The following is a 16,030-nucleotide window of genomic DNA, read 5'->3' as shown; positions in this document are numbered from 1 at the left end:
TGTTGGCGGGTCGAGAGCAGGTGAAACACGGGGACATCTCCTCCAACTCCCGGAGGAACGAAGCGGTGCTCGAGTCCCTGAGAGCGACCTGGTGATCCTGGACCAGCTCGTCCGGGTGTGGACATGTGGGTCACCAGCGGATCCCCTGTCCCCATGGAAGCCACAGCGGGCCGGGGGGAAGGAGGCTGGTCCTCCGGGGCTCGGCGAGGCTCCGAGCCTGCTGTCGGTGCTGCCGGGGCCCGGTGTTCGGGTCCGCTGGTGTCAGCGACCCGGAGGTCGGGTCTGCGGGGCTAAGAGGCTCGTGGCCGGTGTCATTGCTGCCGGTGGCTCTGTTGTAAAGTCCGCCGGGGATGACGGGTCTAAAGATGGGTCCACTGGTGGTTGCAGCCCGGTTCTGTCGTTGTTAGCGGCCTGGTGCCCGGTGGCCCTGTGGTAGGTCCTGCTGAACAGGGGCCTTCTGGTTGTCATGGTGATGACAGGACTCTGACTGTGAAAGTGTGTCAAGTGTTTCTCAAACCTGTATTCTCTGGAGGAGTTTAACATTTAGATGAAACCTTTGGTAAAACAGTTCATGTGAAAGATTTTAAATTCAGTTTTATCAATATCTATGCACCTAATCAAGGCTCTGAGCGGGAAAGAGTTCTACACATTTTTAAAGAAACATTAAGTGGTTATTGACTAAGAAGAATGTATTGTTTTGGGTGGAGACTGGAACTGCTGCACAGATTTTAATTTAGATAGGAAGAGGGTGGAGCCACACTTTCAGTCATCTCTGTTTTTATCTGGTGGAAGGTTCACTGCTCCTTCAGTTTTAAACTGTCTGTGTGTGTGTGTGTCTCATGTAGTTTTCTTTTGTAAAATATTATCTGATTGAAGTGTTATTTATTATTTTTTGCTGATGCGATTGTGAAATTATCTTAATAAAAGTTATCTTAAAAGTCAAAAGTTGCTCTGTCTCTGTCTCAATAAATTTTATTTAAAACATTTTATATTATTATTATAGAAGTTATGTTTTCACCTGTGTATGTTGGTTTATTTGTAATGACTGGTTTAAAAAAAAACATGGCAAAGGGATGGTGCAGATGCAGAAAATGTTGTGGATTCTGGCTTATTGTTTCCCCTCATATTTCTACTATAACAACTAACCCATCATGTATAGGACTGTGGCGGAGTTAGGCCTCTGCACATACAGTAGCTTACACTCACTGTACGGTGTAAGTATCATTTCACTCTCTTTGTTTCCCTCCTCCTCTCTGTACTTAGACACTTCACACCCCTTATGTGTGTGTTATGTAGCTTATAGTGTTTGTGTAATGCAGTTAGAGCAAAGCAAATGTTTTCCCACACGTAGTTATTTCTCCTCCTGGACATGTATGCACTAGATGTGTGCGTGCGCTTGATAGAATGTGCGCACGGGCAGGCAGTAGTTACACTGGCACAGAATCCGGGCTGCTGTGATTGTGGTGGTGATGGGAAGATTGTGCAATCAGTGGTGGGAGGAGAGTGAGAGGAGGAAGAGAAGGAGGGAAGAAGCACAGCAAACTAGAACTTGTAGCACAGACAGGGTGAGTTACAGCTCTGCTCCCGATTTACTTAAAAAACTTATAATATTTCTATTCAGATATTTTGCACACCATATTTCTGCCTGAAATATTGCTGTGTTTTCATATTTTTTCCCTCGTCAACAATAAGACTGCAAATAATGATTAAGCGGAGCATTTTCTTTATTTTCATGTCAACTACAAATGTGTAGTTTTGTCCGGAAAAAAACAACACTCCAGATCCCAAATGTGCTCACTTTACAAGGACATAACAAACATAAATCTTCACCTTTAAGAGCCAGCAAATTGTTCAGAAATTTCATAGTCAAATTAAGTTGCTGATTACGTTTCATTAAATTCAAATAACTGGTAATTTCGGGCACAAGAAACAGGTTCCAGGGTCTCACAATGCAGACTGCAGATCTACAGCTTGTGTGTGTGTGTGTGTGTGTGTGTGTGTTTGTGTGAGTTTATATTAGCCTCAGTGGGCCCACACAAGGGTCTGTGGCGCCATGGCCCGCTGAGAGACAGAGTAAGAGAGAGAGAGTGTGTGTGTGTGTGTTTGTGTGTGTGAGATTGTCTTCTATGGGAAGGGGTCATCGGGAGTGTAGTTGAAGCTGGCGTCTAAGAACATGGCCAGAGTTCCCAGGGTGGTGATGATGACAAACAACCACAGGAAGAGACGATCCACCACCAGAGCAATGAACTGCCAGTCTCCTGTCATCTGCAGGAAAGCACACACACACACAAACACACACACACTCTCTCTTTTACTGTAAGCAGAGTCAGCATTGCACTGTACAGTATGTAAGCAATGACACGTGAACATCACAGGGACCTGTTTGAACCACTGTGCTCAGGGGCTGCAGAAAGACAGGCCTAGATAACAAGCTGCCTGACAGCCTGGGTCGTGTCATGCCATGTCGTGCACATTTCTCACCGTGTCATCCGTGTCCTGCCTCTTCAGCTGCTCGGCCATGTATGTCACTGCGGAGATGGCCGACTTCAGGTTTGGAGGGAGGATGAGACAGTAGCTGTCAGTGTTCGGGAGCCGCTGGAGCTGCACCGTGCTCTCACACCTAAAAGACAGAATGAAAGAGAGGAGTTGGAGAGCGGGAGTCAAAGGAGCAGAAAGAGCCTGGAGACATTATTTAGTCCATAAACTATGTTAACATAAAATACTACATGAATTAAACTAAATAATAATAACTCAAGATTGATTTAGAAACTTATAGGAAGATTTTTCTCTCAATTCTCAAGAATCAAGGATAAACTCAACCTCAAGTGAGTGTTGGGACCAGAGGTGGGGCCAAGTGAATTCTGATTGGAGCATTGGATGTGTAGGGTGACAGTTTATCTCATAGATTAACAATAAGAAAATAAAACTGATTGAATGATTTTAATTTCAAACCTTACTAATTTAGGTCTTAAAATTATGGAATATTAATGGAGAAAATATTGAAAAAATATTATTAATGTTGTTATGGTGTTGTCATAGCCAAAATAGAACAAATTTAAGTTATAATCTATTGTCATAGAAGACTAAGAAAGACAGGTAGTGATCTGTAAATATAAATGTTTAACTTCAGACTATCAATATTGTCAAATGCCATAGAAATACAATATGACAAAATTAAACAAGATGTGAGAAAATATTACATTGAATAAATTTTTTTAATAAAAGGTATAAAAATCAAGATTATAAATATATAAATGGGTAAATGAATTTGATCAAATCAAGATTAACTAGGGAAAATAATAGTAAAACAATAAAGAAAACAAAACCAATATATTTAGACATTTTAATGCATTTCCAGACCAGCAGGGGGCAGGTAACTTCTCTTCAGTTCTACAGGAGATGCACTACAAATAAATATCTTTATGAAAACACTTTAAAGTGTAAAAACTTGTTTAAAGAATTTCTTAAAATTGCTGCATCATGCTCTCAGATTGCAGCACTTTTCAGTTTAATCATGGGTCCGGGACAAATGATGGGTTTACCACAGTTTATTTTCTAAATTATGCAGTTTGTGTTTCACAGAAATCCAAACTAACATTACACTGGACACATTGTTGTTCCTGAACTTGTATTCTAATCTGGGAATGTCCCCGAGTCAAGATTGTCCGCTAAAAGAAATAAATGATCCACAAATGCTAAGAGTGTTGTTGTGCAACCAGCGCGGCATCGTTCACACACCAGCGCTGACATTATCTGTCCCGTGGAGGACGTTCAGTATGGATGCAGGTGTCAGTGTTGCCTCTTAGTCACATACATAACGTGTTTGTGCCCTCTGGGCTCTGACTGACGGCGGCACACTCCCTCCACAAAGGGGTGACATTGACACAACACATGGGTCAACACTCGTGCGACGCCGTGACCTGCGACCCTGTCATTCTTACCCTCGCACAGTTGTTCCATAAAGCAGATGAGCGGAGAGTTAGAGGCTCTTATTGACGGCATTGTTGTAGTGCCAAGCCAAGATGGCTATCGACAGATAGATAGATAGATAGATAGATAGATAGATAGATAGATAGATAGATAGATAGATAGATAGATAGATAGATAGATAGATAGATAGATAGATAGATAGATAGATAGATAGATAGATAGATAGATAGATAGATAGATAGATAGATAGATAGATAGATAGATAGATAGATAGATAGATAGATAGATAGATAGATAGATAGATAGATAGATAGATAGATAGATAGATAGATAGATAGATAGATAGATATACGGATAGATAGATATACGGATAGATATATAGATAATTAGACAGATAGATAGATAGATAGATAGATAGATAGATAGATAGATAGATAGATAGATAGATAGATAGATAGATAGATAGATAGATAGATAGATAGATAGATAGATAGATAGATAGATAGATAGATAGATAGATAGATAGATAGATAGATAGATAGATAGATAGATAGATAGATAGATAGATAGATAGATAGATAGATAGATAGATAGATAGATATAAGGATAGATAGATAGATAGATAGATAGATAGATAGATAGATAGATAGATAGATAGATAGATAGATAGATAGATAGATAGATAGATAGATAGATAGATAGATAGATAGATAGATAGATAGATAGATAGATAGATAGATAGATAGATAGATAGATAGATAGATAGATAGATAGATAGATAGATAGATAGATAGATATAAGGATAGATATATAGATAATTGGATAGATAGATATAGATAAGTAGGTATAGTAAGGTATAAATATATCATTTGTAAGGTATCAAAAATCGCTATGAGATTGTAATGTGAACCGATTTAATCTCCCCATCATTTGCTCATGTGTTCTACTGCATCACAAGCTTCTACCTGAATAGCTTCCCAAGCTTTGGTTTCAGCCTTTTTTTTTTAACAATCTGTTTATTGAATTTTACATAATTAACAAACAAACAATAGTGTTCGATACGGTAAAAGTTACAGATGTAATTTCAACATACTTTGGTTTCATCCTTTATCATTATATCATTAGTCCTATACTATATCTATATATCTATCTCTGAAACATTGAGATTTCAAGGATACGTATGTGTCACCTTGTGAAGTAGTCTGGCTCGCCACCACGTCCACCTGTCACATTGACCCCTTCACTACATATCTACACACAGTCCACGCGTGTAGTGTACACAGTTGTGCGGTGTGTATTGCATGTTTGTGTGTGGTTGTTTATTATGTGCAGAGCCTGCAGGAGGTGTCAGAGACGGAGCTGGAGAAGTTACCAGTGTCACAGAAAGATGGCGTGACAACAGATGGGTTGCAGGGTAATAAAAATGACTGACCATAAGCTCCTGTGTGTGTGTGGGTGAGAGAGAGAGAGAGTTTGAACGTGTGCATGTCTGTGTGTGTCTGTGTGTGTCTGTGTGTGCTACGTGGTGTTCAATACGCATCATGCATGCCATCTGCATTCCAGAGCTTGTATTCATTACCACAGACAAGGGGCACCTTCTCACTGTGACACACACACACACACGCTTGCTAACACAACACACACACACAGAGTACATATTAATATGCATATACTGACACTGCATAACACTGCACTCACTCAAACACACACCCTTGGGTATTCAAACTGATTTTCACACACCAGTTAATACTAGTGATAACAGTTAAATACACACAAGTATCTACAAATGTACACCTGCTCTGACTAACCCTCAGAATAACAAGATGAAGAGAGGTGGATGAGGGAAAGACATGTAGATGGGTTGGAAGATGGCGCCCGTTAGCCCCAAGCTCCATTTCTACCATATCAGAAAACGACAAAATCCCCCCAATCACTCAGCGCTGGTCTTCTCTTTCACTCGACTAGCCCCTATCTATTGTTCACCCCCTGCCTCCACTCTGTGGGATTACCCCCTAATGCCCAACCTAAACAGAGGCTTAGCGAGTGGCAACTGTGGACGGGGGGGCGCAGGGCTTAGCCGGGGCTGAATGTGATGCCTTTGGAACGGGATGTGAGATGCCCAGCCCTAGGCCTGGTTATAGTGCCAGGGCTGGGTGGCAAGGCAGAGGCCTACCGCCACATTAACCCGAGCGAGGCCCTGAGTGGTCGGACAGATGGAAATTGAAGAGAACATATCAGGTAGATCTTATGATGGAGGAACAGTTTAGGCAGCGACAACTATCATGGCCGAACGGAGAGCCTAGACTAAATTAAAGGTCTATAATTTATAGGACACAGTTGTTAGGCTGCTAGTGTTTGGTAACAATACACAAAGTACAGATGCAGATAAGTTAATGAAACAAATGTTTTGATGATTTTATTGTTTAGATATTTCGCCCAAATACCACAAGAAGAACACTTGGGTCACCCATCTTCTCCCTCTAGGGATCATGAACATCTGTGCAAATTTCATGGCGATCCAATAAATAGTTGTTCTTACAGTCTTATCCCTGAGGCCATTCTATGTGTGCAATTACAATGAGAGAATCAGATTACTACTAAACTATTAATAATGATAATAATAATAATAAATGTGTGGAGCGTGCATTGGAGTACACTGAGTTTAGTCGTTCTTTGAAGACTGTTAATACAATGAACGAACCAGTATCCTTGCTTCATGTTGCTGTCTTGACACATTCTCTGAGCTGCTGTGGCGATGGCTGCAATTCTGCCAAGACAATAGCACACTGTGTACTTTACTGGAATAGCTGCTCTGGCAACAGATCCAACGTTCACACTTTGACAGAGTGTACAAAGACGATTCATGACTGCGCTGGCTTTTTATTAACATTAATAGAAGGAGCTTCCTCCCGGTGTAACATTGGGATCAGCACATCTGATCCTGGAATTGGGCTGAATCAGGATGGATGACGCCTCGTGCTCATCACTTCTGGCCTCTTATTATTTATTATTATTATTATTATTTTTAGTGGTAGTTGTAGCAGTAAAAGTATTACTGAATAGTATTTCTTATTAAAACAAATTGCCTGTTTCTCTGGTTGGTTGTGAGCAGTCTTCTTCCTCTTTACCCATATTAGAGAATTTCTGTGTTTGTTGGGACATTACTGCCACCAACTGTCCATCGGCAGAAGAGCTTCGAACCTGGTGTCAGGATTTAATTGCAAAACAACTGCGCCTCAGGTGAAAGAGTGTGCCGTCTACAAACAAAAATGGGAGCCAATCGCAATAACTGCTCCATACACAGGCTCTGACTCCTGGGTTTTGAAATCACTCTATAAGTGGAGTAAGGGCCAAAAAAACTGTGATTTAATCAACCACCTCCAAATTGGCCAGAACACTGCAGAGAGGGTTCTCGCAAGAAATCAAAAGGATGATCATTGCACTGGTTACCTGTGGCTTTTCAGAATTGCTTTTTAAAATTTGATGACTTGTTTTCAAATCACTGAATGACCTTGCACCCCTACTCATAATCTTCAATCTGCTAACCGTTACTCTCTGTACCCAGGGCAAGATGAGGTTTCACTCTTTATCTTTTCCGTTTAAATGATATGAGACAAAATGAAACACGCCTCGAATAGACTCCTTGTTGGTTAATGTCTCTTTACCTGTCTCTCCAGGGCATGACGAGATCAGGGTTGATCTTGCGAAAGAAGTACTCTCCTCCGGGCTGCCGTCCGTTGAAGCCTTGTATCGGCGTGTCATCGTCAGGCTCCTTTGACATTGGTTCCTCTGGGTTTGGCCTCATCATGCCGATGTACTTGGGCAGGAAGTGAATGAAAACCTGGAAATTTCACATTCACTCAATTCAGGATTCTCAAAAAGTACTGAAAACATGACCGGTGAGTGAATCTGGATTGCTCCGCCCACACCTTACCTTTCGGACCCAGTTGGGCATGATGTGCGTGCTGGGCGAGCGGTGGTGCAGATTGAGGACGACCACGCTCAGGATGACAGAGAAGGTGACCAGGATCATGGTGAACATCACGTAGTTGACGATGATCGGGATGGCGAGGGAGGTCTCCGGGACTCTGTCAGCCAGCAGCAGCATGAAGACAGTCAGAGCGATGAGGACGGAGATGGACAGAGTCATCTTCTCTCCTGCAGGGAGCGGAGATGGAGGATTAATCGTGACAACGCAGCAGCAAGTATTACTCTGCTCTAAGTTTATTAACATCAAATGTATCGCTTGTCCAATTCGCTGCAACCGTGTTTCCCTCCCTGCTGGCCCAGCCACTCATTTTGTGTAATTGGAAAGAGACCAGACCCCCCCAGTGCTTTATTCAGTGGAGCCGTTGCTCCAAATTTGCTTTGAGTGGATCGTATCAGAAATTCGATGAAACACGGCCGCCATTTAATAAGATTTGTTAAAGGTCTTTCATTTCCTGTGAATTAATAATCTGTCACTTCCATATATAAATATATTGGCTGACCAACAGTCCTATTATGATGCCACAGCTTGGATTATTATTATTAGTAGTAGTAGTAGTACCAATTTTCGTTTTCCATCCATCCATTATCTATATCACTTATCCTTTGAGGTTTGCCGCCAACCCCAGCTGACATTTGGCAGGAGGCGGGGTTACAGTGTATCAGGGCATGATTTTTAATATTTTATTATATCTAATTTCTCTAAATATTACTTACACATTTTTTATATTCTATATTAGAATTTCTATGTTTATTTGTATATTTATTTGCAGTAGAGTTTTCTTTGATATTATCATTTTTTGTATGTGCGTGACCCTGAAAATGGGGTGGAGTCAGGTTAGCGGATATCTGTGTTTTGCATATTGAAAATTAAACCCTAATAAAAACAGAGTGAATCTAATAAGATTAATGGCTCCCTGGATATGCGTTCCACAGACAGACAGACATACTGTAGGTGGCAGTAGTAGACAGATATTGCAGAACAAAAGCATTGATCGCTGTTGTAAAAAAACACCTCTACATGCACCAAACATTCTGCACTTTCTTTGCTTTCCACGCAATCTACTTTTCCGACCAGCCCCCCTGTCAGAGACGCATCAGTCTGTAATCTGACCACACAAGGCCAAAGATTGACAAAGTGGATTCCTGGTCAAGGTCACATTCCTTCAATCCATAATAAATCAATAAAACATCTAATCCCTCAAAGGCTGCTCCAGTCCTGTATAAGACACATGACTCTTGCCATGACTTTAGACAATGAATCAAAGGGTAGTCCCACTCCCTAGAACCCCCCTCCTTGACAGTGATGTGTAGTCACACTGTCGGAGCATATCAGATGTGCAGACCTGCTCCGGGAGGCAGGTAGAAGACAAATATGGCGAGCACGCTGGTGAGGATGCAGGGCATGATGATGTTGATGATGTAGAAAAGAGGCTTCCTCTCTATGATGAGATAGAAGGTGATGTCCTCATACAGGTCTTCCTTCACGTTCTTCCTCGAGGGCTTGTGACAGATGGCCCATTCGCCGCTCTCTTTGGGGAGGAGACAAAGGCGGTGTGAATAAATCACCCGACATTAGTAGATGATATGCCTCCCCATAAACCCCCAGTTAAGAGGCCGTCTATATTCCATAAATTGTTATCAACCTCGATAAAACGGTGCACCATTTGGAATCGGTTAGCCAAGGCAGCTACTGAGGACACTCAAATTATAATTGCTAATAAGGATGAAAAGTTATTGTGTTTTGATAAGAGAAAAGTGCGATAAAAATGCGATAAAAGTGAACTGAGGTTACTTACCAGTGAAAGCGTTCTCATCTATAACAATCTCGTGGATCTCTTTGCCCTCCTCATCCAGGAAGTACTGCAGCTCCACCTCAGAGGCGTCATAGGTGTAGGACCTGAAAACCATGCTGCAGTTCTGCCAGTCAAACGGGAAGTACGCCACCTGCAGGTTGTTGGATGTAAGCAGGCTGTGCATATTTACTGTAACATCAGCCATGACGCGTCCCCTCTATGATACCAACGGAAGAACAAGGTTGACTGTACCTCTATGGAGCAGGAGCTGCGGTAGATGGCGGGAGGAAGCCAGTTGACCGTCCCGTCGCTGTAAACCAGGACGTTGACGTACAAGGCCACGTCAAACTGACCGTCATTACTGTGGGGAGAGAAAACAGAAAGGACCATAATCAATATAAAATGATTATAATTTGTATTATTTGAACCAAACACTATGATAGTATGATTATAATCCTGTTATTACAACAATATCTTATATAAAACAATGATATAATAGCATTCACATTATGAGTATTATCAGTATTGTTAATTTATTTAACATGCGGCTGTGGCTGAGGGGTAGAGTGGTCGTCCTCAAATCCGAAGGTCGGCAGTTCGATCCCCAGTCTGACCCATCTGCATGCCGAAGTGTCCTTGGGCAAGATGCTGAACCCTGAATTGCCACTCATAGAATAAGAAAGTGCTGCGAATAGATGCACTGCATGAATGTGTGTGTGAATGGGTGAATGTAAAACTGTACTGTAAAGCGCTTTGAGTGGTCATCAAGACTAGAAAAGCGCTATATAAATACAAAACCATTACCATTTACCATATTTTTTATAAATGTTGTAATTCTTATATAGAAAAGAAATACAAACTCTCTCTCCCTTTCTGCTTTGTCCTTCCATTTCATTAACTGGCCTATATTCACTGCTCTTGTCCTCCTCCCTGTATAGTTCTGTCGGTGTCTTGCCTCAACACTCACTTGTTTATGAGGTAGATGTCGGGGCGCCACACCTTGTTGGCAGGAATCCTCAGGACATCAATGTTGTCATATTCCTCCGGGTTCCATGACAACCTGTAGTCTGTCCAGGCCTAGAATGGATGGAGAGAGGAAGGAATGAAGGAAGGAAGGAAGGAAGGAAGGAGGGAAAGAGGAAGGTGTAATGGGAGACGCGGGGGAACAAGAACATGAATAGCCCAGCAGACAAGAAGTGAAATCATTGCTGTCTCTGTCGTTTACATCCTTGTGGCCCCTGCCTTTGATAACTCACTCAAACCCCACTCATCTTGACACAGACTCTGTCACAAACACTCAGGACACTCTGTATTCTGATTAGCCGGGGCGAGGGACAGAATTGAAAGGGGGAGTCCGGATGAGGCTAGAAATCATTTGTGGTTACAGAAAGTGACAAGTCCATTTGAGGGCCGAGCGACAAAGCCGACAGGAGAGAGGAGTCGGAGCAGCGGAGCGAGGCACGGTGATGAAGACGAATGTTTTCGTGCTCGTACCAGATTCATGAACACGTTGGTTGTCATCTCACCGTTCTTCTCATTCTGTGGCAGGAGAGAGAGACACAGAGAAAGAGAGAGAGGGACATAAATATTAGGGATACCAGCATGGGAGAGCTGATGACCCTGCAGCAGTCAGCAGAAGTGTGTGTGTGTGTGTGTGTGTGTGTGTGTGTGTGTCTGTGTGTGTGTGTAAGTGTGTGTGTGTGTGTACCCGTGGATAGCATTTTCGTGATGGTTCCAAGTCGTTCTTACCAAGCTGACGAGTTGAGAGAGGGTCATCCCGATGCGGACTGTCACCTTGTCCTCCCAGTACCGAGCAGGTCTGACTTTCATGTTGTAGTTCTGGAATATTCTCTGATGGAGCCCCCGCTCGATCTCTGAGGCTCCTGGATGGAAGAAGTCATAGGCTGCAGTATGATGATGCTCAAAACATATGAGTACTGACTTCCCAATAAAACTTTCAAATCAAAAATCAAAATAAACTCACAGATGGAATGCACATTTTCACGTGTTAAATGCCATGAACACCAGCAATGACTTTATGATGCTGATCTCAATCCATCCATCCATCCATCCATCCATCCATTCATCCGCCCATCCATCCATCCATTCATCCATCAGTCATAGTTAAAATTAGATGAGCACACATCATAAGCACACAGATACACATCGCAAACCGCAGCATATTTTTTTGCCAGGGCATCAATGCGTCTGGCCTGCAGTGGTTAGGGGTTCAATTCCCTCCAGAATGACCTATGCTAAAAATACACTTTGTTCTCATTATGGACCGATTGACACTGGTGTTTTGTGATTAATATTCTAACAGTGTTGAGCAAAAAGTGGATAAATCATTATTATTTAATCTGAGAATAAATCCATGATAAATAAAAAAAACTGCCCTGAGGCAGAGCAAGAGAAACCATTATTGGGAAATAAATTGGTTTCTCTTTAGTGCCTAATATTCAGTATTGGAAGAAGTGGACAAACTGACGAATTATCATTTAGCAGAATTTAGCTCTTATCTCCAAAAAGTGTCCCTCAGTAGGGTGGTGGACTGACTGACTCTCGTTCCAAAATATGAGACTGAACAAACACGTGGAAAAGACAGAGAAGGACAAAAGAAGCCGGGCAGGTGCTGCTGGTGTACGATGGGAAGCAAAGGTGACTGAGCTAATGTAATTGATATGCAGCAGGGGGAATGGGATCAAAGGGATGTCTGGGATACCAGCTCCATCGGGGACAGAAATAGACTCTGATTAACAAACAATGATCTGTTAATATGACTCATTATATGTTCTCGCAGCAGCCTCCTTTTGCTTTTCACGCGGAACAACGTCTACGACCGGACATTACAGGACTTCTTTCCGTGGGATTTCCCTTCTGTGTGGCTCCTGCTCCGTCGCTATGTCCTCTGCGTGCCGTGCCCTTCTCTTTGGGGAAAACAGATGTAGAGTCAACCCGGACGGGAACAATCCATCACAACCTCTCTGGAGGTCGCAGCCGATTCAGGGAAGCCGTTTTTGCTTTCCGCTTAGGGTCAAAGTCAAAGCCCTTCAGCCGAGCACAGATAAGAACTAGTCATCGCAAATCGATTCTAATTATGATTTTATCCGAAAGAAAAACACAGAGGGAGCGGAATCAATAGCAGTTTAGCTGAAATGACAGAATGCAGAGGGACGCTTGTCTCTTATCTGATTATAATGTCACTGTCCCGAGAGCTTCAATCCCTAAGTGTATATGCTAAATGGAGGTGGAGAGGGTTGTGCTCTGAGGTAGCATTGTTAGAACAGAGGAATGGGAACCATGCAGAACAGGTCGCCAGCGAGCACAGGGCAACGGTTTGTTTTCCAAACTCGAAAGGGTGGGGAGGGGTCAAAGGTCAAAGTCATAGGCAGTCAGACACTTTAGTTTTTCTTTCTTCCAATCTCCTTCCATCCCTGACAATTCACAACCATCCACAAAAACACAGCCACCTTCAAATGAAATGTCCTTACCAGTGAAAGTGAGACAAATGCTGCTGCATACCAGGAGAAGTGTGTTGAATCTCAGGTTAATGTTGAGCTCCATCTTTAATCCTTCAATCATGACAGTTATGACATCTTCTTCCTCTTTAATGTGCCAGTCAAAGGCCTCTCTCCAGGTTTTTACACCACCGCCCCGGCACCTTCACCTGGAACCTATTATAGATACTCTAATACGGCTCAGGAAAACAAATGCACCCACTGTTCAGCTGACGTCTCTCTCTCTCTCTCTCTCTCTCTCTCTCTCTCTCTCTCTCTCTCTCTCTCTCTCTCGCTCTCTCTCTCTCTCTCTCTCTCTCTCTCTCTCTCTCTCTCTCTCTCTCTCTCTCTCTCTCTCTCTCTCTCTCTCTCTCTCTCCTGTCTCTTCTTTGCTTTGTGCCCACGGCTCCATGGGCGAAACCACGGCCTGATTGGGCGCGCAGCACTGGGAGTGACGAGAGGGCGGAATGTTTTTGTACTGGGAGGCCTGTGGGCCAGGCACCTGTTGGTGCTCACCAATGTGAGGTTGGGAAGTAGAGGAAGTGGAGGGGGGTGGGACGGGGGTAAAGGAGTGGCAGTGGGATACGGGTTGTGACAATGGAGATATTTTTGGGAGAGAGGGGGACAAGGGGGCGGGTCGAGCAAGGAGGTTGTCATTTTCTGTGGACGGAGAATGATTGGCAGGGGTTTGGAGCTGAAGTGGTTAATGCTTTTACCGCCTCCCTCATCCTGTAATTGACCTCTCCTATCGTTTTTATTCCCTTGTTAGATCAAATCTCCTCAATCATTACACTTTACCTCATTCATACTCCCTGAACTGTTTCCTCAGCCTGTTCCAAGCAATGCCGGAATTCAAACTTGAATCTATATCTCCAGCTTCAGTTGTGTATTTTTAAAATTTGTTTTGATTGAATCTTCTCTTCCTGTAAGATTTGAATGGGGTTCCTTTAAAGAGCTGTAAGAGAAGTTACAGTACACATGCAGAGCGGAGTTGGGAAGGGGTGAGGCAATGATTAAAACAATATCCCATGGATGTGGTTGTCTATGTGCTTCCTTCAGGCCAGATTTGACTGGGATTCTTTAACTTTTCACTCATTCATTGATAAATAAGCTGCTTAAGCCCCATAGTGGCTTTATAGCAACACACAGCGCCCCCTTGATGCCTGGGACTGCACTAATCTAAGAGCTGTACTGGGCTGGAACATTACGGCAAACTGGCACACTAACACCCAGAGCTCACCATTCTCAGTGGGGACAAGAGTAAAGGCTCTTATATACTTCTACGTATCCGTTTCTCGGAGAGGTCTCAGCGGGAGACAAAGTGTCTTTTTGATTTTTACTTCTCCGACGACTATCCGTCTAAAAACAATTCCCCGCCAAACCCATAGGTGGCGCAACGGAAGACGAGCTCAGAGAAGCCTACCCCATTTGGGAAGAAGAAGTTCACGTGTCTCTGTTGACATGTTAGCTTGCGTCCCACACACTGAACCATGGCAACTAACAGATCTAAATAAAGTGACACCCAGCGTGTCAAGATGCTGATGTAATCGTTTCTTAGCGCAGCGGTTCTCCGGTCTTGTTTCCGAACTGTGTTGCTGATTCCACAGCTTGAATCTGCTTGAGGCTACATGTAGCTAGAAGCTACCCGGACCTAGCTCCCCCCCAGCTTCCACACACAGTCAGCAGGGACTCCCGGCACTAACTACTACCCAGTGTTTGCTTCTAACCTGACGGTATTATAGAAACAGTGTCATGATAGAAGTGGAATTAAAGTCGTGACGGCGGGTTCTTGCACTGTTACCACCGCAGTTAGCATGGTAGCTAGCCTAGCCCGCTAGCCTAGCCTGCTAGCGCCGTTTTGAAAGCTCGTTATAACCGTATGTGACCGTGCACACATGCCCTCAGTTCTCTAACGAGCCACCGTCAGCCGGACAACTCCGCTGGCTTAACACACACGTCACATTAATCGTAGAATCATAGTTGTGTTCGTGTTTGTAGTAAACAGAAAGTTTGAGGTCCGGAAATACGGAAATGACGTCATACGGAAATGATGTCGTTCGCGGACCAATCACAGCCAAGAGCGGTCCGTCGGGTCTCCAAAATGAAGACGGATAGTTAGAAAAATCAGACGTGTACGAAAAGCTGTCGGAGGCGCTCGGAGAGGGCGTTTCACGACGGATAGGGCGGTCTTATCTGTCCGTAATAGAAATAACGGAGAGGCATAAATTGGCCTTAAGAAATTGAATAAGAGTGAATATCAGAGCAGTTTTCACTCGTTGGAGAGATGCAGAAGTCCTAACTTTTGCTTGTTCGCCTCGTCTGCTCTGCTTGTTTGATGTCGGGCTGTGAAAGTGAAGTTGTCGACTTGCTAATTAATCATCAGAAGCAAGATAAACCCATTTCCATAGAGGTTTAGCAAGTTGGGCCAAAGTTTCTGGCTACCTGCTTCCTGTGTTGCAACTCGCTTTTACGTAAGGGAATTACACATCCCATCTGTAGGGGGCGCCCACAGTCTTGCATTGTGTAGCTTTAGGTAATATGGAATGGAACTACCTTTTTATAGTCCACCAACGAAATAAGTCATTCTTTAAGCAGCTCTGATGTTATCGAATTGATATCGGCGTGGTCGTAGTTAGAAGAGCTGAAACTGCATCATTCAGCAGAGCATGGTTTGACTTGATATGTCTCCAAACCATTAAAGCTAATGCATGTGTGGGAATTAAAATGAAATTCACTGGCAGAGTGTGCTCTAGAACTCTAACTCATCCAGAGTGCGAGCAGAGAAAGAGCATCTCAGTCTTGCTGATATTGAACTTGAAG

The 16,030-nt window shown here is 43.2% G+C and overlaps 1 protein-coding gene across 1 annotated transcript; it reads right to left on the bottom strand.

The window, feature by feature from the left end:
• Positions 1-2,124: 2,124 nt before the first annotated feature.
• On the bottom strand, positions 2,125-14,017 carry chrnb1l (cholinergic receptor, nicotinic, beta 1 (muscle) like). Its single transcript, XM_061095850.1, has 13 exons — positions 14,009-14,017; positions 13,615-13,712; positions 13,205-13,374; positions 11,463-11,596; positions 11,208-11,252; positions 10,681-10,790; positions 9,966-10,074; positions 9,717-9,864; positions 9,264-9,449; positions 7,865-8,088; positions 7,596-7,771; positions 2,482-2,620; positions 2,125-2,265 (listed from the first exon to the last, which is right to left on the bottom strand). The coding sequence occupies exons 1-13, from the start codon at positions 14,015-14,017 to the stop codon at positions 2,125-2,127; spliced, it is 1,689 nt and encodes a 562-aa protein (XP_060951833.1).
• Between the last annotated feature and the right edge of the window lie 2,013 nt (positions 14,018-16,030).

The sequence above is a fragment of the Limanda limanda genome, chromosome 22 (genome assembly GCF_963576545.1).
Source record: "Limanda limanda chromosome 22, fLimLim1.1, whole genome shotgun sequence".
In the NCBI taxonomy this organism is placed as follows: Eukaryota; Metazoa; Chordata; class Actinopteri; order Pleuronectiformes; family Pleuronectidae; genus Limanda; species Limanda limanda.
This window is presented reverse-complemented; position numbering and strand designations above follow the sequence as displayed.